The sequence below is a fragment of the Lissotriton vulgaris genome, chromosome 1_2 (genome assembly GCF_964263255.1).
Source record: "Lissotriton vulgaris chromosome 1_2, aLisVul1.2, whole genome shotgun sequence".
NCBI lineage: Eukaryota > Metazoa > Chordata > Amphibia > Caudata > Salamandridae > Lissotriton > Lissotriton vulgaris.
Window position 1 is genome coordinate 347,864,172 of NC_141686.1, and position 22,015 is coordinate 347,886,186.

The following is a 22,015-nucleotide window of genomic DNA, read 5'->3' on the forward strand; positions in this document are numbered from 1 at the left end:
CTGTGCCTGGTTCACTGGAAGTGGATGCAGATCCATGCACCAGAGGAATCGATGCATCTCCATTCTGCTTGAAGCAGAATTGGCGCATCGACCCGGTTACAGGAATAGGATCTGCGCATTGCACTTGCAACAAGTGCATCGCCTCCAGAACTCAGCGCATCAGAATTGCGCATCGCCATTGCTGCAGTGTGGAGAGATCGACACATCCCTTGACTGTATGGAGAAACCCAGCACATTGCATTGGAACCAATGCCCCTTAGCTTTGGCGCTTCATCTTCAGAACCAGTACAACACTACCACTGCGGAATCGACAAAGACGCATTGCTCAACTGTGCCCCGCATCTTGCTGTTTTGAACAGGATCAAGGTACTCTGTTCATCGGGCCTGAGTGGCTCCTATACGGCCTGAGCTCCATCGTGGTTTGCCTGAACTGTTGACTTGCCCCGGTTCAGGTGATCAGATAACCCCGAATTGTGCGTATTGCTTCTAAGCGCTATAACACTTTTTAATCTTTAAAAATTAATAACTCCACTTGCACTTATTGTATTTGTGTCGCTCTGTTCTTGATTTCTTAAAAAAATATTGTCCGTTTTTTAAAAACTAGTGTGGATTCTTTTTTGTGGCATTTTCATTGTGTTACAGTGTGTTTTGTTGCACAGATAATTTACACATTGCCTCTTTAGATTCGCCTGACTGCTGTGTGTCACGCTACCAGAGGGTGACCCTTGACCATGCTTCAGGGCCGATCGCTCCACACACTGCGCGACTCCCCGTGAGTGTGCCAGGCTCCCCGCTGCTGCCTCGAGTTCGCCGCTGCCCTGCAGCTGTGCTTTTGGTTTTCCTTCGGCGGTCTCCGACCATGTTTTGTCGCCGCCCCTGCTAATTATTGTATTTTGTATTGTATTTTGTATTCTGTTCCTGTATTTTGTATCTTGCCTTGTCTCTGTGCTCATTGTACTGCCCATTTCTCTTGTCCTCTTGTAGTGTAGTTCCTATTTTCCCAAAAGGCCCTGCGCATTGGAATAACATAAACAGTAGTATCGACGTAGAAGTGCGGATCTTCCAGGCCTCCACTGACTATGCTAAACTTAATTGGGTTTGTTACCAACTAGCTCAGAGGTCACTGGAAACTTTCTTCTCTGAATAGGAAGTGATCAGCTTCCTTGGTACAGACAAGAAGGGATTCAGTTTTCCAACAACCGTGCAACATGACAACTTTGCTCCTCAGATAAGAGTCAATCTCTAGAGTCGTGTGAACAATAGACAGTTATTTTACTCAGTCAGTGGTTGTGCAGTTTACTTTCACAATATGTAGAGAATAGAGAGACGGGCGTTTTCAATAAAGGGTAACATTTATTGAACAGTCTTTCTTCTCGTACAAGAGAAATGAATTGCCACAATTGCAAGACTTGTTATTATAAAAAGTACGTACAGTAAGATGAGTATTGCGAAATAATACTGTAAAAGCATTGATATGGTTTCTTAGCCATACAATGGTTTAAAATGAATAAAACATATATATACATTCATATATACATTAGGCTAAAATACTCAACTGGTGCTTCTAACTACGCCTACCCCAGTGTACCTGACCTAAGCCTAATACTTGGGAGGGGAGTAAGTAAGTAGCTTTAAGTTAAGTTGGTTTTGCCAAGGTTTGCTTCAAGAATTCTCTCTAAGGGTTTAGTCAACACCATACCTCTGGAATAGAATGATGGAGGTCTGGTATCTCCTTCAGGGGGTCGATATCCCAGTCACCCGCAAGGGTAGCCTGGAAACGCCGGAGCTGGATTTCTCTGCAGGAGAAAAGACAGCGTCTCTCTCAGCGCGTCGAGGAAGAGGAGGAGGGGCAGCGTCCGCGGGCAGCTTGCATCTGCTGGGCTCTTGCAGGGGGACGGCTGTTCAGCTCCTAAGTTCACCACACCATCGTTCGCTCGTTAGCAACGATAGCAGGAGCGATAGCAGCTATGGTATCATCAGCATAACAGCAGCTTCTTCAGCAGCGATGGTGTTGAGGCAGCTAGCTTTTGCTTAAGGCAACGTTGGTAATATTTATACCTGAAAGGTGCCTTGTTTGACGTAAGTTTTTGGACATAAGACGTCAATAAAGATGTCACTAGGAAGTGATCGTCTATCAGTGCTCATTAGAGTTCTATTACTAATCAAAACATAGCAAGCGGGGCTTTCCCAGGTTGCTGAGTTTTTATCTTGTTGAAGAACTCGGAGTGTTAATCTAGGAATCTTAGATAGTAACTTCTGCTATGTCATTGCACTAATTGGCTGCAAAGGAAGTGGCAGAGAAAGCGATTCTGAAATGTGGCTCTGTTCGTGTGAGGCCAGAGACGAGTTTCTGAATATTGCATTTGATCAGTTATGCCAATATAGGGAATAAATAGATTTATAGCCGTATAGGGGCATAAGGTCACAGTATCGATCAGGGTCCTAGATTAGAACGCGACACCCACTCCACGAATTCATGTCCATCAAATTACTAAAACTAGAGCAATAAGATGCATGTGTAACATTGCCCACCCCAAAATACATATATGCATTCGAAATAGGCGTATTTGTAATACGTGAAAATTTAGGTACTGTACGTTTTTGAAGTATAGAAATCATTCAAAAATTATAGCATATGAAATAAATGAACGATTTTGCAAAAAGAATTACACATGAAAATATCTCTGAATACAGAAAGGAAGGGCGAGATAATTTCATCACATATAAATGCATTGCAGTAAAATGTGCTAGAGGCTGGTGTAATGTTATTAAGTCTCTAGATGTATTTAAAAATAGAAATAGAAGTAGAAGCTTCTGTTCTCTATGAATAGTTCTACTTTAAGCAAAGAATTTTTCGTGCCAGAAAAAGGGTGAATATTTAAAAAGTGTTCAATTCAAAAGAATTATTGCTTGAACGGGGAAAATAGAGTTCCAACGCTTTTAGCAGTTTTTGTTGTTCAAAACTGAAGGCCGAATTCAGAGTTCATGGGAACGCTGTGTGTCGGAATGCTTCTCTAAAGTTATTGTTTCTGTTCGGGTGAGAACATCATATCAGACAGGCTCTCAAAGAATTGGTCTACAAAATCAGGTGACAGTTCGACCAAATTTGATAGTGCTGTAACTTGGCAGGTGTGAGAATGATTGCTGTCATCAAAGGCTGGATCAGCACTGCTCACAGAAGGTCGTACCTGGGTGATGTTGCTTTTGTCACTCGCTCCACTGTTACCACCTAGTCGTAGCACAGGAGTCTCAACGAATGCCGTCATCAGGATTGGTAGCCGCTGGGGACAATACAATGCGTGAGCCGTTATCGGACTGAGCAAAGTATCGATATCCATTGGTACTGCTGATGGAAGTGCAAGACAGGTGTCCAACACGCACTCATCTCCGCATAGCATACATCGAAGTACAGGTAGGATGCAATTTTGCCATATCGGTCTGAATGAAAGGAACCAGGTCATGTTTAGATCTCTCAGCCTGGCCAATCCAAGGACTCTAGTTATTCTGTCCCGGTAGCGCACTGCTAGGATTGTTTCTTCCATTCCCATAGGAGTCATGTCTGAGCTGTGGCTTGCCATATCGAAGCAGGAGGGTCAGAAATAAAATCCCTGCTACAAGTCCCAAAAATAGGGGTATGCCGCCAAAAACAGAGTGGACAAAATTTGGAACGATTCCCAGAATTTCTTGAAAAGGTGTTAGCAGTCCCGTAAAAATCGTCTTAAATATGCCTGGGATGCCTGTGGCACTAGACATGTTAAGGAGTTGGCTCAACATTTCTACGAAATGCACGGGGCAATTTGTTGATAAAAGGTCATGAACCTCCGTAGCTGTCCTTGCAACTAGGAGATCATACGTCTCTTTTGATGACGTGATGGGCACTGTTGTCTGCAAAAGCACAGACTTCATTTTGCTTAAAGTATCAATTCGTATAGAAGAGAAATGCAGACGAGGCCAGATGGGAGTCTCTATGTCTCCAGGGCCGCTCGGAAACAATGCTTGCATACAGCATTTGACCATGGAAGTTACGCTTACGAGATACGCTTTTCCTGGCAAAAGGCCACAACATCTGTGATCCGTTCTTAGAATGTAACTCCCATTCGCGAGTTGCATAAAGAAGGGCTCTATCTGCGTTGCAGGTGTGACAAGCTGGTGGCATGAAAGGTTGTTAGAATTACCTTCAAAGGCTCTGTGTAAATTAATACCCTGGCACAAAAGTATACCGCTTAGTGAACGTTTACAGTTTTCACCACTAAGAAATACATTTTTGACGCTGTCACTATAGCATGAATGTGTGTATGGTAATTTCCATGCTGACTTAACATATCCTTTACCTAGTCGTTCATACTGGCCAGTAGGTATGTATTCAAGGCATTTTTTAAATCGGAAAGTTGTTATCGGAATAGTGATAATTCCGTGTATTATCCATTCAATGACAGGACTTTCTGACATTGTCAATGGTAATCTCTCAAGTTTTTCGATGCTTAGAATTGTATAGTCTGCTCCTTTCTGTGCCAAGCTGATTTGTTTATCAGTAAGGTTAAAAATGGAAAACAATGACATTGTGTTGATTAAACGCCAAGGCACATAGTCTGAACGAAGATTTTGCAGCGTCCAGCCTAATTGTACAATAGAACGTAATTGCGACTGGCCATGCTATAACATTAGCAAGTCTCTGTCTATTATATCAAAGGCAGAGGATACAATATTGTCCAACGAATATATTCTGGAGGACAGAGTCATTAACCCATTGTCCACTACAGAAAGTGATTTTTCCAAATTAATACGATCAATTTCTCGTATTTCTTTCTGCTGCTTCAATTTGTGTGACTTTCCAAGCCTCGTTGTATGCAGCATAGATACTGGTCGCTATGAAACGCTTTTGACGCTGTTTGCGTGGTCCAAGAATGAAATCGCGCAAATCAGCACCATCTTTAAGTAAAGATAAGTGTTGCTTAATTTCAGCCAGTGTGGATGATCCTAGCCATTCGAGGCAGAGTTTTCCTACACTGTATGTTGTTACTATCCCTGGATGTTGTCTCTGGGAGTATCTAGGGTCTTGTCTGGTCATTTTTAACCCCTGTGTTTTGTTCAGGAATCTATCTTGACAGTTGTTTGTGTCAGTAGGCCAGATTAACCACTTTTTCCAATCAGGATGTGTTCTGTTAAAATGTAAAATTTTAGTTACGTCTATCTCAATATCTGTCGTTACATTTTCAGGTATTGGCTTTGGAATAGACGGTTTGTTAAGGTCTTTGATCTTAGCTAGGCCAAGACAGGATGTTTGGTGAATTGTGTCATTTAAAAACATCATTTGTTCTGGTATCATGCAGGTTCTGAATAGTGCTTCTAGACCTTGTACCTGCCAATCTTTCGTACCCCAAATGGTTTTTGTTTCAATGTTATTTTTCCAATAATCAAAACCAAATGTCATCATTTTTTCATAAAATGCTTCTGAATATATCAATTTAGTGTTTGTCAGCATTGTTTTCAATCCTGCTTTATCTAACAGTTTGTAATAAAACGTTTCTGCATTACTGGTGTTAAACCCTGAGAAGTACTTGAATTTCTCATAGAATGTTTTAGAACTGCTTTTAGGTGGTGTAGCACAATGTTCCCATTGATTATACTTAAAAACATTTCTAGGCTGTGCAGATTTATGCAAATAATGATCGCCATAATGTGTAAAACAGAACATTTGTTCATAACTAGACAAACCTTGTAAATAATCATGTTTGTGAATTTAGCTGACATTACTAAATCAGACATCATGTCATTAATACTGTTAAAGTCCCAATCATCAGAGAATGTACTAGGTTTTACAAAGTCACTCAAGGAAACCTTCAGTTGATGAGGATACTTCAGGATCTCGACCGGACCATAGATCTCATAGTCAGTTTTCTCCCATACTACCCCACCGGGTATTGGAATGGCTGTGACATTTACTGTTGACAGTTCTCTTTTCTTCATGTGGGATGATCTGTGTGGTTTGAGGACTACATTGATGTTCTGACTTGCTGTGTCCATTGTACTATATTTTCCCTCAATGAATTTTCCCAAACAAAGTACCATGATGAGCCAAAGTAGGAGGAACAATACACCTAGACCGAACCAGAACTCTAACCAAGGGGAAATAAGGTAGATTTCCTTCAGTTGATGAAAGAGTTCTGTTGCTTTTTCTTTAAAAGTCTTTTTTGTTTCTGGCATCACTTCGGGGTTACTTTGATCCTCGGAAAAGTTGTCGAAGTCGATGAAATAACCAGAGGCAGTTCTGTCAATTGTTGGGATTGTTCTTTCAATCTGTCTTTCGGTAGCACTTTCTGATGCCACATTATTGTAGACTGGTGTTTCTTGATGAACTGTTTCAATCTGTGTCTCAAGAGGCACGAGTTCCATGGCATTATTGCATAGTCCTTCTCTGTGCACTGCAGGCTGATCGAATGTGATTAGTCTTTCAGTTTGAACCTCTTGGATTGTTGCAAGTTTGGGTATTCTATTGTTTCTCGGGAGTCCACTGGGCCTACTGTTGATTATAGGCCACATGCTTGTGGTTTTACCAGGTCGATAGATACAACTCTGTTCTCCTTTTTACCAGCAAGGGGCGGTAGTACTACTGATCTTGTTCCGGTGACTGCTAAGACAGGTACTGCTTTTCTGTAAGAAGGCCCAAATTCCTTCTTCACCGCTATTTTTTCTCTGACTAGATCCCCAATCTTTGGAATCCAGACAGGCCTTGCTGGGGCTGTTGCTTGTGGTGCCTCGTCAGTGGTATCTGGCTGTTGCTTTAACTTTATGCTGCTTAAGCATTTTCTTGTTTCATTCAAGTCCTGTAAAACAGCCAAACGATCTTTGATGTCAAAGTCTGTTTTCTTATCTTGTACCACTGATACTTGACTATCTAAGTCCTGAACTCTCATTCTAGTTCCGAACAATAGTTCGTATGGGCTGAAACCTTTTAGAGAATTTCTTGGCAAGTTATTAAGACTGATTTGGACACTTATTAGATGTTTGACCCACCCAGCACCCGAACCTAATACCTTCGCTGTTATTGATCGCTTTATGTCCCGGTTTTTTCTTTCTACCACACTATTCCCTTCGGGGTGTGACGGACAAGAATACCGCAACCCAACTCCCATGCTGGCCATGGCCTCCTTATAAGCTCGAGAGCTAAAAGCAGGACCCTCGTCAGAATGGAACATGGTAATTGCGTATGTGCCGATAAAGACTTGCAGATCTTTTATAACCGTTCTGGCGTCAGCGAGTGCTGGGGCCACATTTTTTAAGTGTGTTTAGCCTTAATGATTAATAGGACGCAGGATGGGATGTAGACAGCGTTACGCTGTTTCTGATTGGTAGCCGGTAGCTTAGTTCACTACTGCGATCCCTGTTGCAGTTTTCACAGTTGTTTGCATATATCTGGTGTTGCACACTCATTCCCGGCCACCAGTATACTGATTGTAATTCAGTCAGGGATTCCTTGATTATTCTGTGCCTTAGACCCAAACCCATGTGTGCGTCTGCTATTAAAAATATTCTCCTGTTCATGTTTGGAATTACCCTATCCCCCACTCCAGGGATTCGAGCAAAAGGAACGGAGTTTGCATCGATTACGTATGCATAATTCAGTGGATAGTTCACGGGTAGTGCTGCACAGTCGCCTTTTACGGTCGTTTTTACTGCCAGCATGGTTTCCCCGTCTATGTATTTTTCCGCATGCTTTTTTGTGGCTACGGAAGCCGGTTTAGTTGCTTCCGCTGTGGCTGTGTTAGCCAATGAATTCCCTGCAACGTGAACGCCATCACGTTGAAGACTCTGTGCGTGTATCACGTGAGTCTTTTGTAGTTCTTTCCGTAAAAGAGCTACCTGTTTCCATAGCAATTTATGCTTTATTGTGGCACCTGTGGCATCTTTGTAATCGTTTTCAATCCAGCTCTGCAGTTTATTATTGTAAGAGTTAACGCATAAATGAGAATCGCACACGATTAGTGTGGGGAATTCACGTTCTGCATTTTCAAGCGCCATCTTTAAAGATCTGATTTCAGCTCTCTGAGCCGAACAGTTTCTTACTGATTCAGTTTTCGTTACTTTCGGTCTGAATTTACCGCACAGCCAACGACCTTTAACAATCGCACAGGCTGCATCGTAGGATTTGCTCTCTACGTTGAAATGCTGTACAAATCTATCTGTATAGATTATACAGGTGTACTGTGAGAGAGGCAGAAGTTCGATTGGCAGAGGATATTCTTCTTCATATTCTAAATCATTCAGTTCTTCGAATTGCGGGGCGAAATAGTATTTCACATCTTCCGCTCCTAGAGAATATACATACTGTATCCATTTCGGATCCAGTGACACTGTAGGCAGGTTTACTGGGCTGAATAGCGCCTCGAAGGCGGATTCCGCTGTGAGGATATTAATCCGTTTACCATGTGCTAATTCTCGTTCATTTGCTAATGCAATTTGCACTGCTTTCACAGTTCTTTCTGTGTGACTGAATGTTTTTTCTACTTGTGTGTACAAGTGAGATTTAATTGAAATTGGTACCTTTTCTCCCTCATTAGAGGTTAGGTACGTGAATCCGCATCTTCCTGGGATGACTCGGATTACAAGATCGCGTGTGTTGTCACGTGCATCTAATTGTGTTTTAGCTAACATGTCTGTTTGCAGTGATCTAAAAATTTCTGTGTGTTTTTGAGTCCAATTGATTTGTTTAAAATCAGGTTTCATTAGTTCGTAGAGAGGTTTAACCCTCTCTGCGTAATTTAGAATGTAAGTTCTTCCGAAATTCAGAAAACTTAGTATGGATTGTAAATTCTTCAGCGTTTTTGGAGCTTGGATTACAGCGCACTTCTCTAAGAAGTTGTCTGCTAGGCTTTTCCCTTCACTTGATAATTCGTATTCTAAAAATAATACTGTCAGATGGGCAATTCGAGACTTTTTAAAGTTGAATTTGTAACCCTCTGCTGCGAACCCAAGTATAATGCTGTTCACTCTTTTCAAGTGAATCTCCAAGTCGTCATCTGTGAGATAGATATCATCTACGTAAGATAATGCCTCATCATCATATATTTGTAGCAACTCCGTTACTCTAGCTGAGAATAGTCCTGGGCTGTTCTTGAACCCTTGTGGGAGCCTACAGAAATTTTCTGAGACCCCATTACGGAGAAAGCGGTCAAATACCTGCTTTCTGGTGCAATGTTTTGACAAAAGAAACCATTAGATATATCTAATGTCGTTTTATATTTTTTCCTAACTATGTGGTTCATTAGTGCAGCACTATGCGAATTTTGTACTGCAAATGTTTTGCAACATGCATTAAGGTGTCTGTAGTCCAAAACTAGACGATATGAATTGTCTGGTTTGGAGACAGGAAACAAAGGATTGTTCATTTGAGAGGTGCATGTTTCAATCACCCCCTGGTACTCAAGTTGATCTAAGATCTCCCTGACTTGTTTTTTAGCGTCTTGCTTAATGGGATACTGCCGTTGGGCAGTTGGTTCACTTTTTAACTGGATTTTGTGAGGAGGTGAGTCCTCATCCCATCCTACATGATTTTTATATAATGCCGGTGCCTGGGCTACTGCCCATTTCCTTGCATAAGTATATTTTTTGTGAATCGGAATGTTATTCGAGAAGGCAGGCATAATAATTTCTTCACCACGAGGGCACTCCCTGACAAACTCTGGGGGCCAATCCTTTTCAGCTAACAGAATATCATAGCCTTTTGAGAGTTTATCCCAAAATAGACCCTTTATTTTCCTAGTCTTATCACCCTCTATACCCAATGTTATTTCGTATATCCTATGGGGCTCGCTAAGTCTGGTGTCGGCAGTTTCAACCTGAATGTATTCATTCGTGTCCACTGTCTCCAGATGACTCATCAAGATCTTGCGGGCTATACTGATTTCTGCTGCACTGTCTAACATTGTCTGTGCCCACTCCCCGTTTTTCAACTGTGTCCTCAGTATTCTCTGCATGGTTGATTACTCTAATACTGGCTACCTTCTTTTTTGGAAATTGAGATTTTTTACTCTGAGCAGGTTCCTTGTCTTTGGACTTGGCGTGCTCTCCTGGGTCTGACCGTCCTCTTCTTTCCGATTTCTGCGAAAAAGATCGAGAGGGACGTGTATCAATACTTTGATATCTATCAGGTTTTTTCAAATTATCCCTATTTCTAAGGTTGTATCTTTTTTCAGAGGGCTCCCTTTGGGGAGACTGGTGTTCTCGAGTCGGAGTTCTTTCCCTCCGTCGAGGAGACCTTCCTCTGGACTGGAAATTTTTTTCCTTGGGAGTGGATTGTTTATTTCCATCCCAGCTCTTTTTAGGAGTGTTTGAATTATTTTTAATAAATAATTTTTCAGGGTTTTCGAGCAGTTGGGGCTTTACTGGTTTTCCACCCAAGCTGTCTCTACCTAATTCTTCATAGCATTTCTCTATGATTCTGGCAAGCTCAATTGGCTGATCTGTTATATCTGTTTCCCTCAACTTCTGGCGGATCGCCACAGATGCTGCTTCTCCCTTTATATTGGCTAATATTATAGCCGAGACCTGCTTGAAGTCTTTCAGTAATTTCATACCAAGAGTTAAAGCAGGTTCAGGACCGTATTCATTTTGAATCTGTCTTAGTACATCTGGTATTACCGCCATAGACGGAACACCATGTGTTTTTGTGTAAATGGAAGCAAAGACTGTACCCCAAGTGTCACAGTCCTCCACGTGTGGTGCGATTCCCATAGGAAGGCAGATGGTCAAGATTCTGTGTTTCTCAATAGGGGTAGTATCCGGAAATACTGCCTCTATTTGAGTGATTTTTTGCGCTAACCAGAAAGGAATTTGTCCCCTTTTTATGGGTGTTTTACCAAGACATGACTGTATGTTCTGTGGTGTGATTGTATTAGTGTTCCCCTGATGAGGGGTCAGCTGTGGTACATTAACAGCTGGTTGGACTGTTGCAGTCCGCATTACATATTGGACTAATTGCCTATGTATTTTAATTAATGTTTTTAGCTGTACTAACAGCTCTTCTTTTGACATTTTCTCAATGTCCGGATGTGGTGTGTAGCTGGCTAGAACCGGCCACGTTGCTCCTGGTCTACCTAGTAGACCGAGCCTGGTAATATGATCATTATGTTTTAGGGCGCCTTTAAACCAAAGTAAATGTTCTTGGTATTTTAGTGGGATTTCAGTCTCCTCGAAAGGAGCGTACTCATCCGGTGGAACTCCTACTACATAGTAGTGGAATTCATTTGTTGCGGCGTTTGCCGCTGGAAATTTTATCCATGAATAGAATACCTCTGTCTGCCGATATTCGTGTGCCTCTATCACGAAGACGACTGTGCCACCTTGTGTGGTCAGTCCATTTTCTATAAGTTTTAAAGTTATAGATTTTCTTAAGTGTGCTGGGATGATTATTGCACCCGGTTCAGTAGTCCCGTCGGGACCCTGCTGAGTCGCATCTGCTGCGGCATCAGTTCCGTTGTTTAACACTGACATTTTATAAATGCAGGTTTTGCAGAGCAGGTCTCCAAGGAGACAAAGATTAGGTGCACAATATTTTGGAACACTGTATCCTTCAACGTTGAATAAACCAGAGCTTTACATAGGAATCTCTTCCTACTGAGTTCGGGCGGATTTTAACCTTTCACCCACTCCAGACGTCTATTGGAGTATTTACGGGAGAAAGGGGTCTGTGTGAAATATGCACGACTGAGTTACTCTAACGTCTTGCGTTAGTTTATCGCCTTACCAAACGTTGGGCGCCATGTAGTGTAGTTCCTATTTTCCCAATAGGCCCTGCGCATTGGAATAACATAAACAGTAGTATCGACGTAGAAGTGCGTATCTTCCAGGCCTCCACTGACTATGCTAAACTTAATTGGGTTTGTTACCAACTAGCTCAGAGGTCACTGGAAACTTTCTTCTCTGAATAGGAAGTGATCAGCTTCCTTGGTACAGACAAGAAGGGATTCAGTTTTCCAACAACCGTGCAACATGACAACTTTGCTCCTCAGATAAGAGTCAATCTCTAGAGTCGTGTGAACAATAGACAGTTATTTTACTCAGTCAGTGGTTGTGCAGTTTACTTTCACAATATGTAGAGAATAGAGAGACGGGCGTTTTCAATAAAGGGTAACATTTATTGAACAGTCTTTCTTCTCGTACAAGAGAAATGAATTGCCACAATTGCAAGACTTGTTATTATAAAAAGTACGTACAGTAAGATGAGTATTGCGAAATAATACTGTAAAAGCATTGATATGGTTTCCTAGCCATACAATGGTTTAAAATGAATAAAACATATATATACATTCATATATACATTAGGCTAAAATACTCAACTGGTGCTTCTAACTACGCCTACCCCAGTGTACCTTACCTAAGCCTAATACTTGGGAGGGGAGTAAGTAAGTAGCTTTAAGTTAAGTTGGTTTTGCCAAGGTTTGCTTCAAGAATTCTCTCTAAGGGTTTAGTCAACACCATACCTCTGGAATAGAATGATGGAGGTCTGGTATCTGCTTCAGGGGGTCGATATCCCAGTCACCCGCAAGGGTAGCCTGGAAACTCCGGAGCTGGATTTCTCTGCAGGAGAAAAGACAGCGTCTCTCTCAGCGCGTCGAGGAAGAGGAGGAGGGGCAGCGTCCGCGGGCAGCTTGCATCTGCTGGGCTCTTGCAGGGGGACGGCTGTTCAGCTCCTAAGTTCACCACACCATCGTTCGCTCGTTAGCAGCGATAGCAGTAGCAATAGCAGCTATGGTATCATCAGCATAACAGCAGCTTCTTCAGCAGCGATGGTATTGAGGCAGCTAGCGTTTGCTTAAGGCAACGTTGGTAATATTTATACCTGAAAGGTGCCTTGTTTGACGTACGTTTTTGGACATAAGACGTCAATAAAGATGTCACTAGGAAGTGATCGTCTATCAGTGCTCATTAGAGTTCTATTACTAAGCAAAACATAGCAAGCGGGGCTTTCCCAGGTTGCTGAGTTTTTATCTTGTTGAAGAACTCCGAGTGTTAATCTAGGAATCTTAGATAGTAACTTCTGCTATGTCATTGCACTAATTGGCTGCAAAGGAAGTGGCAGAGAAAGCAATTCTGAAATGTGGCTCTGTTCCTGTGAGGCCAGAGACAAGTTTCTGAATATTGCATTTGATCAGTTATGCCAATATAGGGAATAAATGGATTTATAGCCGTATAGGGGCATAAGGTCACAGTATCGATCAGGGTCCTAGATTAGAACGCGACACTCTGTACCTGCCCCCTTGCCCGCTTTTCCCGCTCTCCGCTCCCACCGCTCCCTGCCGCTGCTCCCCTGTGGCCCGCCCCTTTTTCTTTCTCTACCCTCATTCGCTGCCCAACTCCCGCCTCCCAGCTGCTCCTCCCTCCCACTTCACTATTTATGGCGGAGTCAACGCGTACGCGCAGTGAGCACGCGCAGCGAGCGCGCCGATTGTGCGCCAAAGGCAAGCCCGTCTGCGCCCCTCCGCGCCTGGAACGTGCCCAGCGCCCGGACCCCTGGCCCCCGCGGATGCCAGCCCACATGACGGACCTACGACGCCGCCGCCCTCTACGCACTCAATCCCGACCGGAAGCCCGCCTGCTACCGAGCAACCCCGAAATGCACCCACGGACCCTTCACCTGCCAAGCCTGCAAGTTCTCCCGCTTCCGGACCTGCACCACACCCGCCAAGCCGAGCACCAGCAGCAACCACCTCAAGTGCATCCTGCTCAACACCCGCTCCATCCAGAGGCACGCCGTCGAACTCTGGAACCTGCTCGACACAACATCACCAGACGTCGCCTTCTTCACGGAAACCTGGATGAACGCCTCCTCAGTGCCCGACATCGCCATTGCCATCCCGAACGGATACAAGATCACCCAGAGGGACCGCGTCAACCAGACTGGAGGAGGCATCGCCATCGCACACAAGAACACCATCCGCATCACGACCAACTTCGAGGACACCTTCACCGCCGCCGAACACCTCCACTTCCAGATACACACCGACCCCCAGACCACACTCAGAGGCACCCTCATCTACAGACCCCCGGCACTACGCACACGATTCAGCGAAGACAACGCAGACTTCATCAGCCCGCATGCCCTCAGCTCCTCAGACTACATCCTCAAAGGGGACCTCAACTTCCACCTGGAGAACAACAAGGACAGCAACACCTCCACCCTGCTGGACAACCTCGTCAAGCAACTGGTGAAAACCCCCACCCACTACGCCGGTCACACGCTTGACCCAGTCTTCTCCTCCAGCAAGTATATCTCCTTCAGCCACTCCACCGGACTTCATTGGACTGATCACAGCTGCGTCTACTTCAGCTTCCGAAAAACCACGACCCACCACCACTCACAACAGGTTCCTCGCAGGAGCTGGAACAAGATCACCGCCGACCAGCTCACCGCCTCCCTCAGCCAAAACCCTCCCGCCAGCACAACGGACCCCAACGAAGCAGCCAGCAACCTCACACAGTGGCCACCAACTGCACAGACGACCTCGCACCACTAAAGACCCCTCACAGCAGACCCGGCAGCAAGAAAGCCTCTTGGTTCACCAACGAACTTAAGAACTCCAAGAAGAACTGCCGCACCCTCGAGAAAGCCTGGCGCAATGACCAGACCACAGACAACATGACTGCCCTCAAGAACGCCACCCGCAAACACCACCAGCTGATCTGCACCACCAAGAAGACAGCATTCAAAGAACGACTGGACAACAACGCCCACAACAGCAAGGAACTCTTCAGCATCGTCAAAGAGCTCTCCAACCCCAGCGCCGGAAACAACAACATCACTCCCTCGCAAGACCTCTGCGACTCTCTCACCTCGTTCTTCCACCGCAAGATCGCCGAAATACACAACAGCTTTGGCGCACATACCACGCACCCAACCCCCGAACCAACTCCCCCCACCACCACCCTCTGCGCCTGGACCCCGGTCAGCACCGAAGACACCATCCGCACGATGAACACCATCCACTCCGGATCCCCTACAGACCCCTGCCCCCACCACGTCTTCAACAAGGCCGACTCCATCATCGCACCCCAACTCCGGGACATCATTAACACCTCCTTCAACACCGCCACCTTCCCGGAGAGCTGTAAGCACGCCGAGCTCAGCGCCCTCCTGAAGAAACCAATAGGGGACCCCACCGACCTCAAGAACTTCCACCCCATCTCGCTCCTCCCTTTTCCTGCCAAAGTCATCGAGAAGATCGTCAACAGACAGCTGGCCGCCTTCCTCGAGACGAACGGATCCCTCGACCACTCACAGTCCGGCTTCCGAGCCAACCACAGCACCGAGACCGCCCTCATCGCAGCCACTGACGACATCAGATCCCTGCTGGACAACAGGGAAACAGCGGCCCTCATCCTCCTGGATCTCTCTGCAGCGTTCAACACTGTCTGCCACCGCACCCTAGTGCAGCGCCTCAGCAACATCGGAATCCGAGAGAAGGCACAGGAGTGGATCATCTTGTTCCTCGCCGGAAGAACTCAGAGAGTCTGCCTCCCCCCATTCAGATACGAGGCCACCAAAGTCATCTGCGGCATACCACAAGGATCATCACTCAGCCCCACCCTTTTCAACGTCTACATGAGTCCCCTCGCAGCCATCGCACGCCAACACAACCTCAACATCATCTCCTACGCCGACGACACCCAGCTGATCCTCTCCCTCACCAACGACCCCGCCACCGCCAGAACCAGCCTACACGAAGGGATGAAATACGTCGCCGAGTGAATGCAGAACAGCCGCCTAAAACCGAACTCAGACAAGACGGAAGTCCTCATCCTGGGATTATCGCCCTCCGCCTGGGATGACTCCCGGTGCCCCCCTGCCCTGGGCACCACTCCCAAGCCAACGGACCACGCACGTAACTTGGGCTTCATCCTGGACTCCTCCCTGTTGATGACCAGACAAGTCAACGCCGTCTCATCATCGTGCTTCAACACTCTGCGCATGCTCCGAAAGATCTTCCGATGGATCCCCACCGAAACCATGAAGACGGTCACCCAGGCACTTGTCACCAGCCGACTGGACTACGGAAACATCCTCCACGCCAGGACCAAGGCCAAACTTCAGAAAAGACTCCAACGCATCCAGAACGCCTCCGCACGACTCGTCCTGGACGTCCCCCGACACAGCCACATCTCCGGCCACCTGAGAGACCTACACTGGCTCCCCGTCAGCAAGAGGATCACGTTCAGACTCCTCACCCACGCACACAAGGCTCTCCACGACCTGGGCCCCAAGTACCTCAACAGCCGCCTGACCTTCTACACGCCCACCCGCCAGCTACGATCGGCCAGCCTCGCCCTCGCCGCCGTACCACGCATCCGCAGAGCCACCGCCGGAGGAAGATCCTTTTCCTACCTGGCAGCCAAGACATGGAACTCCCTCCCCAGCCACCTTCGGCTGACCCAGGACCATCTGTCCTTCAGGAAGCAACTCAAGACCTGGCTTTTCGAGCAGTAACGAACCCCTCTCCCCCAGCACCTTGAGACCCTTCCGGGTTAGTAGCGCGCTATACAAATGCTATGATTGATTGATTGATTGATTAGTGTTTATCTGACTTACCCTGACTGAGATTGTGGTTCCTGCTTGGACAGGGTGCCTGCCTCTGACAACCAGAAACCCTGGGGCTTATTTACGGGATTATTGCTGCACTGCCCCATGAGCAGGAATGCACTGGATTTAACCAATATGGTGCATTCCTCTCCTTTCTTCCTAAGCTGGGAGGATTGTTTATGTTCAGGAAGGGGAACCTTCCTGATCAATAATAATCCCAGGAAGTGTGTTCCTCCTTTTTAGTGTGCTGCATCACGCAGGAAACATAGAAAGAGGAGCAAGTGAGGATAAATAAACATATTTCTCCGTGTTACGCCTCACCTACGAACGTACTTCCCCAGATTGACATGATTTTGCAAATCTGGGGCAGCTTTAAATTCCATGGGTGATGCGTGAGAAACCAGCTGCAATGCACATGGGATATCTCGCAGGAACAGAGTAAGGAGATGCAGCCATTTGCGCCGCGTTGCCGTACTCATGATTCCTGAGGCCACTCAAAGCCACGCAGGGCGGCTTTGAGCGGCATCATAAATCGAAATGAGAGGCCCGCGTCACATATGTACCACTTTACGTGGTGCAAAAGTGATGCAGGGCTCTTATAAATCAGCCCCCAATTTCTAACAGTGCATAAGAAGATTTAAAGATGTCATGAGAAGACACGACTAGGCCAGTGTTCCTTGATTTGAGGGAGTGTATGAAAGGGGTACATCTCTTTATTTCAGAGACCTGGGAAGGCATAGCCGCATATTAGCAACAAATAGCGATAATTATCGCTAAATGTGCTTAGCGCATTTTTCTTATCGCCGGCTAACGCCGGATATTATCGCAGAGATGACGTGCTATTAGCAACGTTTATCTCCAAAGCGATAAAATATCCGGCAATAGCGGCTCAATGGGTGAATATCGCTGGAAATCCAGCGATATTCAGGCATCATCGCTAATGGGGACTTAACCTGAATATCCACCTGACATTGGATATACAGGTTAAGAAGTGGTCTGAGCAGGCGTTAGGTTTTGGCGATAATCGCGCTTTGTGTGAGTTTTTTTATCGCTGCGCCTGCCTTGCTAATAGGCGATAGCTATGTTAGCGACTGCTTTCAGTCGCTAACAGGTTGGGTACGCCCAATTTGCATGTCATTAGCGATAAATATCGCTGATATGCAAAGCGGGCCCCAAACCTGTAGCTATCTCCTACAAGCTGTTGCTAACTGCTGTTAGCGACAGCTTGCTAATAGGGCGATAAAAATATCACCGCTTTTGTGGGAAAAAGTCCAGCTAAAGCGGCGATATCGCCCTTGCTAATATGCCCCATAGTTCGGTCAGTGTTCCTTGATGTAAAGGAGGGTATGAAAAGGGTACGTGCTTTTTCACTTATGTTCATGAGATATCATAGTTTGGTGGGTGATTGAGTGCACAGTGCTGTGGGATAATGGACATGAACTAATCATAGCTCTGCTTATGATTGAGTATGGCCAGGTGGAGGCGCATGGTTTATAAAAGGGTGTGAAGTAGTTACTGCTTTTTTCTCACATGGTCACCAAAGGCCATTGCTCTGTGAGGGCAAAAGGTGTGTTTGATGGGAGAAGGTTTTGTGTTGGCTACATGATCATACTGTTTGAACTCTCAGTTATTTGAATAGGACTTAACGAATAGCTTGTGACTCCGGAATCGATTATTGCTGTTTGCACAAAGTACCCCAATGTGACTTATAGAAACCTATGCGGGGACTAGAGATAGACACATCCTTCAGGGCTATGAAGGCACTAAAGATAGACACATCCTTCAGGGCTATGAGGGGACTAGAGATAGACACATCCTTCAGGGCTATGAGGGGACTTGAGAAAGACACATCCTTCAGGGCTATGAGGGGACTAGAGAAAGACACATCCTTCAGGACTATGAGGGGACTAGAGATAGACACATCCTTCAGGGCTATGAGGGGACTAGAGATAGACGCATCCTTCAGGGCTATGAGGGGACTAGAGATAGACTCATCCTTCAGGGCTATGAGGGGACTAGAGATAGACACATCCTTAGAAACCTATGGGGGCACTAGAGATAGACTCATCCTTCAGGGCTATGAGGGGACTAGAGATAGACACATCCTTTAGGGCTATGAGGGGACTAGAGATAGACTCATCCTTCAGGGCTATGAGGGGACTAGAGATAGACTCATCCTTCAGGGCTATGAGGGGACTAGAGATAGACTCATCCTTCAGGGCTATGAGGGGACTAGAGATAGACACATCCTTCAGGGCTATGAGGGGACTAGAGATAGACACATCCTTCATGGCTATGAGGGGACTAGAGATAGACACATCCTTCTGGGCTATGAGTGGACTAGAGATAGACACATCCTTCAGGGCTATGAGGGGACTAGAGATAGACACATCCTTCAGGGCTATGAGGGGACTAGAGATAGACACATCCTTCAGGACTATGAGGGGACTAGAGATAGACACATCCTTCAGGGCTATGAGGGGACTAGAGATAGACTCATCCTTCAGGGCTATGATGGGACTCGAGATAGACACATCCTTCAGGGCTATGAGGGGACTAGAGATAGGCACATCCTTCAGGGCTATGAGGGGACTAGAGAAAGACTCATCTTTCAGGGCTATGAGGGGACTAGAGATAGACACATCCTTAGAAACCTATGAGGGGACTAGAGATAGACACATCCTTCAGGGCTATGAGGGGACTAGAGATAGACACATCCTTCAGGGCTATGAGGGGACTAGAGATAGACTCATCCTTCAGGGCTATGAGGGGACTAGAGAAAGACACATCCTTCAGGGCAATGAGGGGACTAGAGAAAGACACATCCTTCAGGCCTATGCGGGGACTAGAGATAGACACATCCTTCAGGGCTATGCGGGGACTAGAGATAGACACATCCTTCAGGGCTATGAGGGGACTAGAGATAGACACATCCTTCAGGGCTATGAGGGGACTAGTGAAAGACACATCCTTCAGGACTATGAGGGGACTAGAGATAGACACATCCTTCAGGGCTATGAGGGGACTAGAGAAAGACACATCCTTCAGGGCTATGAGGGGACTAGAGATAGACACATCCTTCAGGGCTATGAGGGGACTAGAGATAGACACATCCTTCAGGCTATGAGGGGACTAGAGATAGACACATCCTTCAGGGCTATGCTTCCCAATCTCTGACCTGTTTTATGTTTATTGACCTCTGTGTATCACACACGGATGTTAATTTCAAGCAAATAAGTGAAAATATAGATTATAATGATGTCACAATCTGACAGTATAGCTCAGTGAGCTAAACAATTGCTGCTGCCAAAACGCAGCATGCCCGAGGTCATGAATTCGAAGCTAGGAAGCGGTCTCTGAATTCCTTCCTTCTGTAGGTAGATAAGTAAAATACCATAACTCAAGTAATGTTAACATCTATTACTGACAGTGCTTAGAAAAGGCCGAAGTATGGTAGGTATCACTACATGAAATCCCCTTTATATTACTTATAATATATAAAATAATTATTTAATAGCCTTGAATTCATACTTTCCGAAAGCCTTCGGTCCCACATAGTTAACGGTCTGTACCAGCTTGCTTTCTTCCTTTAGGCATCTTTCTTTCTAAATGCCTAAGACCTTGTTTTCTCATTCCAGGTGGAATTTCAGTCTATAGGTTCCAACTTGTATTAATGCCTTGTTTTCACATTTCAGATCTGAAGGATCTTGATCTCTACGGCGACGGATGGCTCAAGACATATCTAAGGGTGGACACCTCCAGGAACATAAAACTCAACTTCCGCGTCCATGGGCTTCCATTCCTGTATCTAGAGTTCCATAAATGTGCGGGTGACAAGGCCATCCCTGAACATATTGATCATATTGGAGGAAATAAGCAAACAGTGCTCACCCTTTCATTTGGCGCACATTTCAGAGCCTTCCCTCTGCACATCTTCATCGCGCGAGCCATCGGCGTCCGTAAAGCCATAGAGCAACTACTTCTAAGAAGCCCGGAGACAAAAATCGTCCTCAAAACTGAGAATACTGCTTCTAAACCAGTTTATTTTGAATGTCTGAGTGACTTCCATGGCTACATTCAATCCAAAATCCTGAACAACCTGTTGCAGGATCTGAACATTGCGACGGTGGACGCGTGGGACATGACTATAGCGGCCGCGTCGAATGATATGCATCCCCCGCCAATGGTCATCCAGAATGAAGTCAACCAGTTCCTTGCATACATCTGTTGAAAGACAGACAGAAGAGCAGGGCCTACATATGTTTACAGTCTGCCTAGACCACTTTGTAATGTACATAACACAAGGATGAAGGACTAGCACACCAGGAAAACCAGGAGATCAAAAACATTGGGTCACTGGGTAAATTATTCATATTTATTGTAGATTTGTGGGTGAAGACTTTTGGTCCATTACAGAGTCGACATGTCACTGTACTATGGATAACCATCATGCAGCAGAGTTCTATCGCGATTCCCTTTTGAACCTACGTCGGTTCTCTCTTGGTTTCATGTTTTAGACATGAGTAGGCAGCCGGTGCTTTGCAAAGTTATACATTGTACATTTGCTTTTACAACCATATTCTAGGCGCACGCTGTAGATGTTTCTTTTTATTCATTAGCTTGTCTTTGGATTTAGTCTGCACATTTAGCACATGTTTAGACAGAGTACATGACATGAGAATGCACTGTTTTCATTGTTCATTCAGCAACAACCTTCTAACATCAGACTCAACATCCTCTCCGGGCTGCATTTTCTAACATGGTTGTTTTTACCATATAAAACAAGCATCGTGCCCTTGATGGGCAGTGAGGTGCATTCAAGAGGTGGAGACTGTCCTGGGACAATCATGGATTCAAGCATGCAGCTCTGTGCCTTCCATCTTGCCAAGAAGGACTGCTAACCTACAGCAGGCTGAGGCCTAACTATAGCATTGATGTATGCGGTGCAATGCCCTCAGGGATCACGGAATAACATTTTCACTGACACCAGGTCACAGAGAATGGTCCACAATGGTTGGAATATGTATTCTTTTTACTATGATCATAATGCTGGTTATAATATTCTGTGTCATTTGCCCAATTATGGCTGCATGTATGCTTCATGCAAGACTATGATCGTTTTCAATAAATGTATTGTAAACTCTCTTCGTGTCATACTTGTGTCTGCCATTGGCGTGCATGAGTAAACAGCGAAAGGGGAAAGACCTGTTTCCATGACTCCCTGGGGAACCTGAGGGGGATATTCACAAGGACTCAACTCCGATTTATCCCCACCCTAGCGCAACAAATGTGGAGATAGAATTAACACCCCATTCACAAGCTGGTGCAAGCTGCAGACATCGCCCATATACCCACGATAACTACCCCAAAATGTATCTACACGGTGGACACCAACAACTAACCCTAATGAGATGCAGAGTAGGCGTTCCCGTGCAAAAACAC

At 45.5% G+C, this 22,015-nt stretch overlaps 1 protein-coding gene across 1 annotated transcript in view; it reads left to right on the forward strand.

Annotated features, from left to right (window-relative positions):
* The window catches only part of LOC147736751 (NXPE family member 1-like), a 191,318-nt gene extending 169,602 nt beyond the window's left edge, over positions 1-21,716 (forward strand). The window contains exon 6 of the mRNA XM_086953818.1: positions 20,269-21,716. Within this exon, the coding sequence (XP_086809944.1) occupies positions 20,269-20,804 (536 nt within the window). The 3' untranslated portion in view covers positions 20,805-21,716. The remainder of the gene's footprint in view (positions 1-20,268) is intronic.
* The last annotated feature ends 299 nt before the right edge of the window (positions 21,717-22,015 follow it).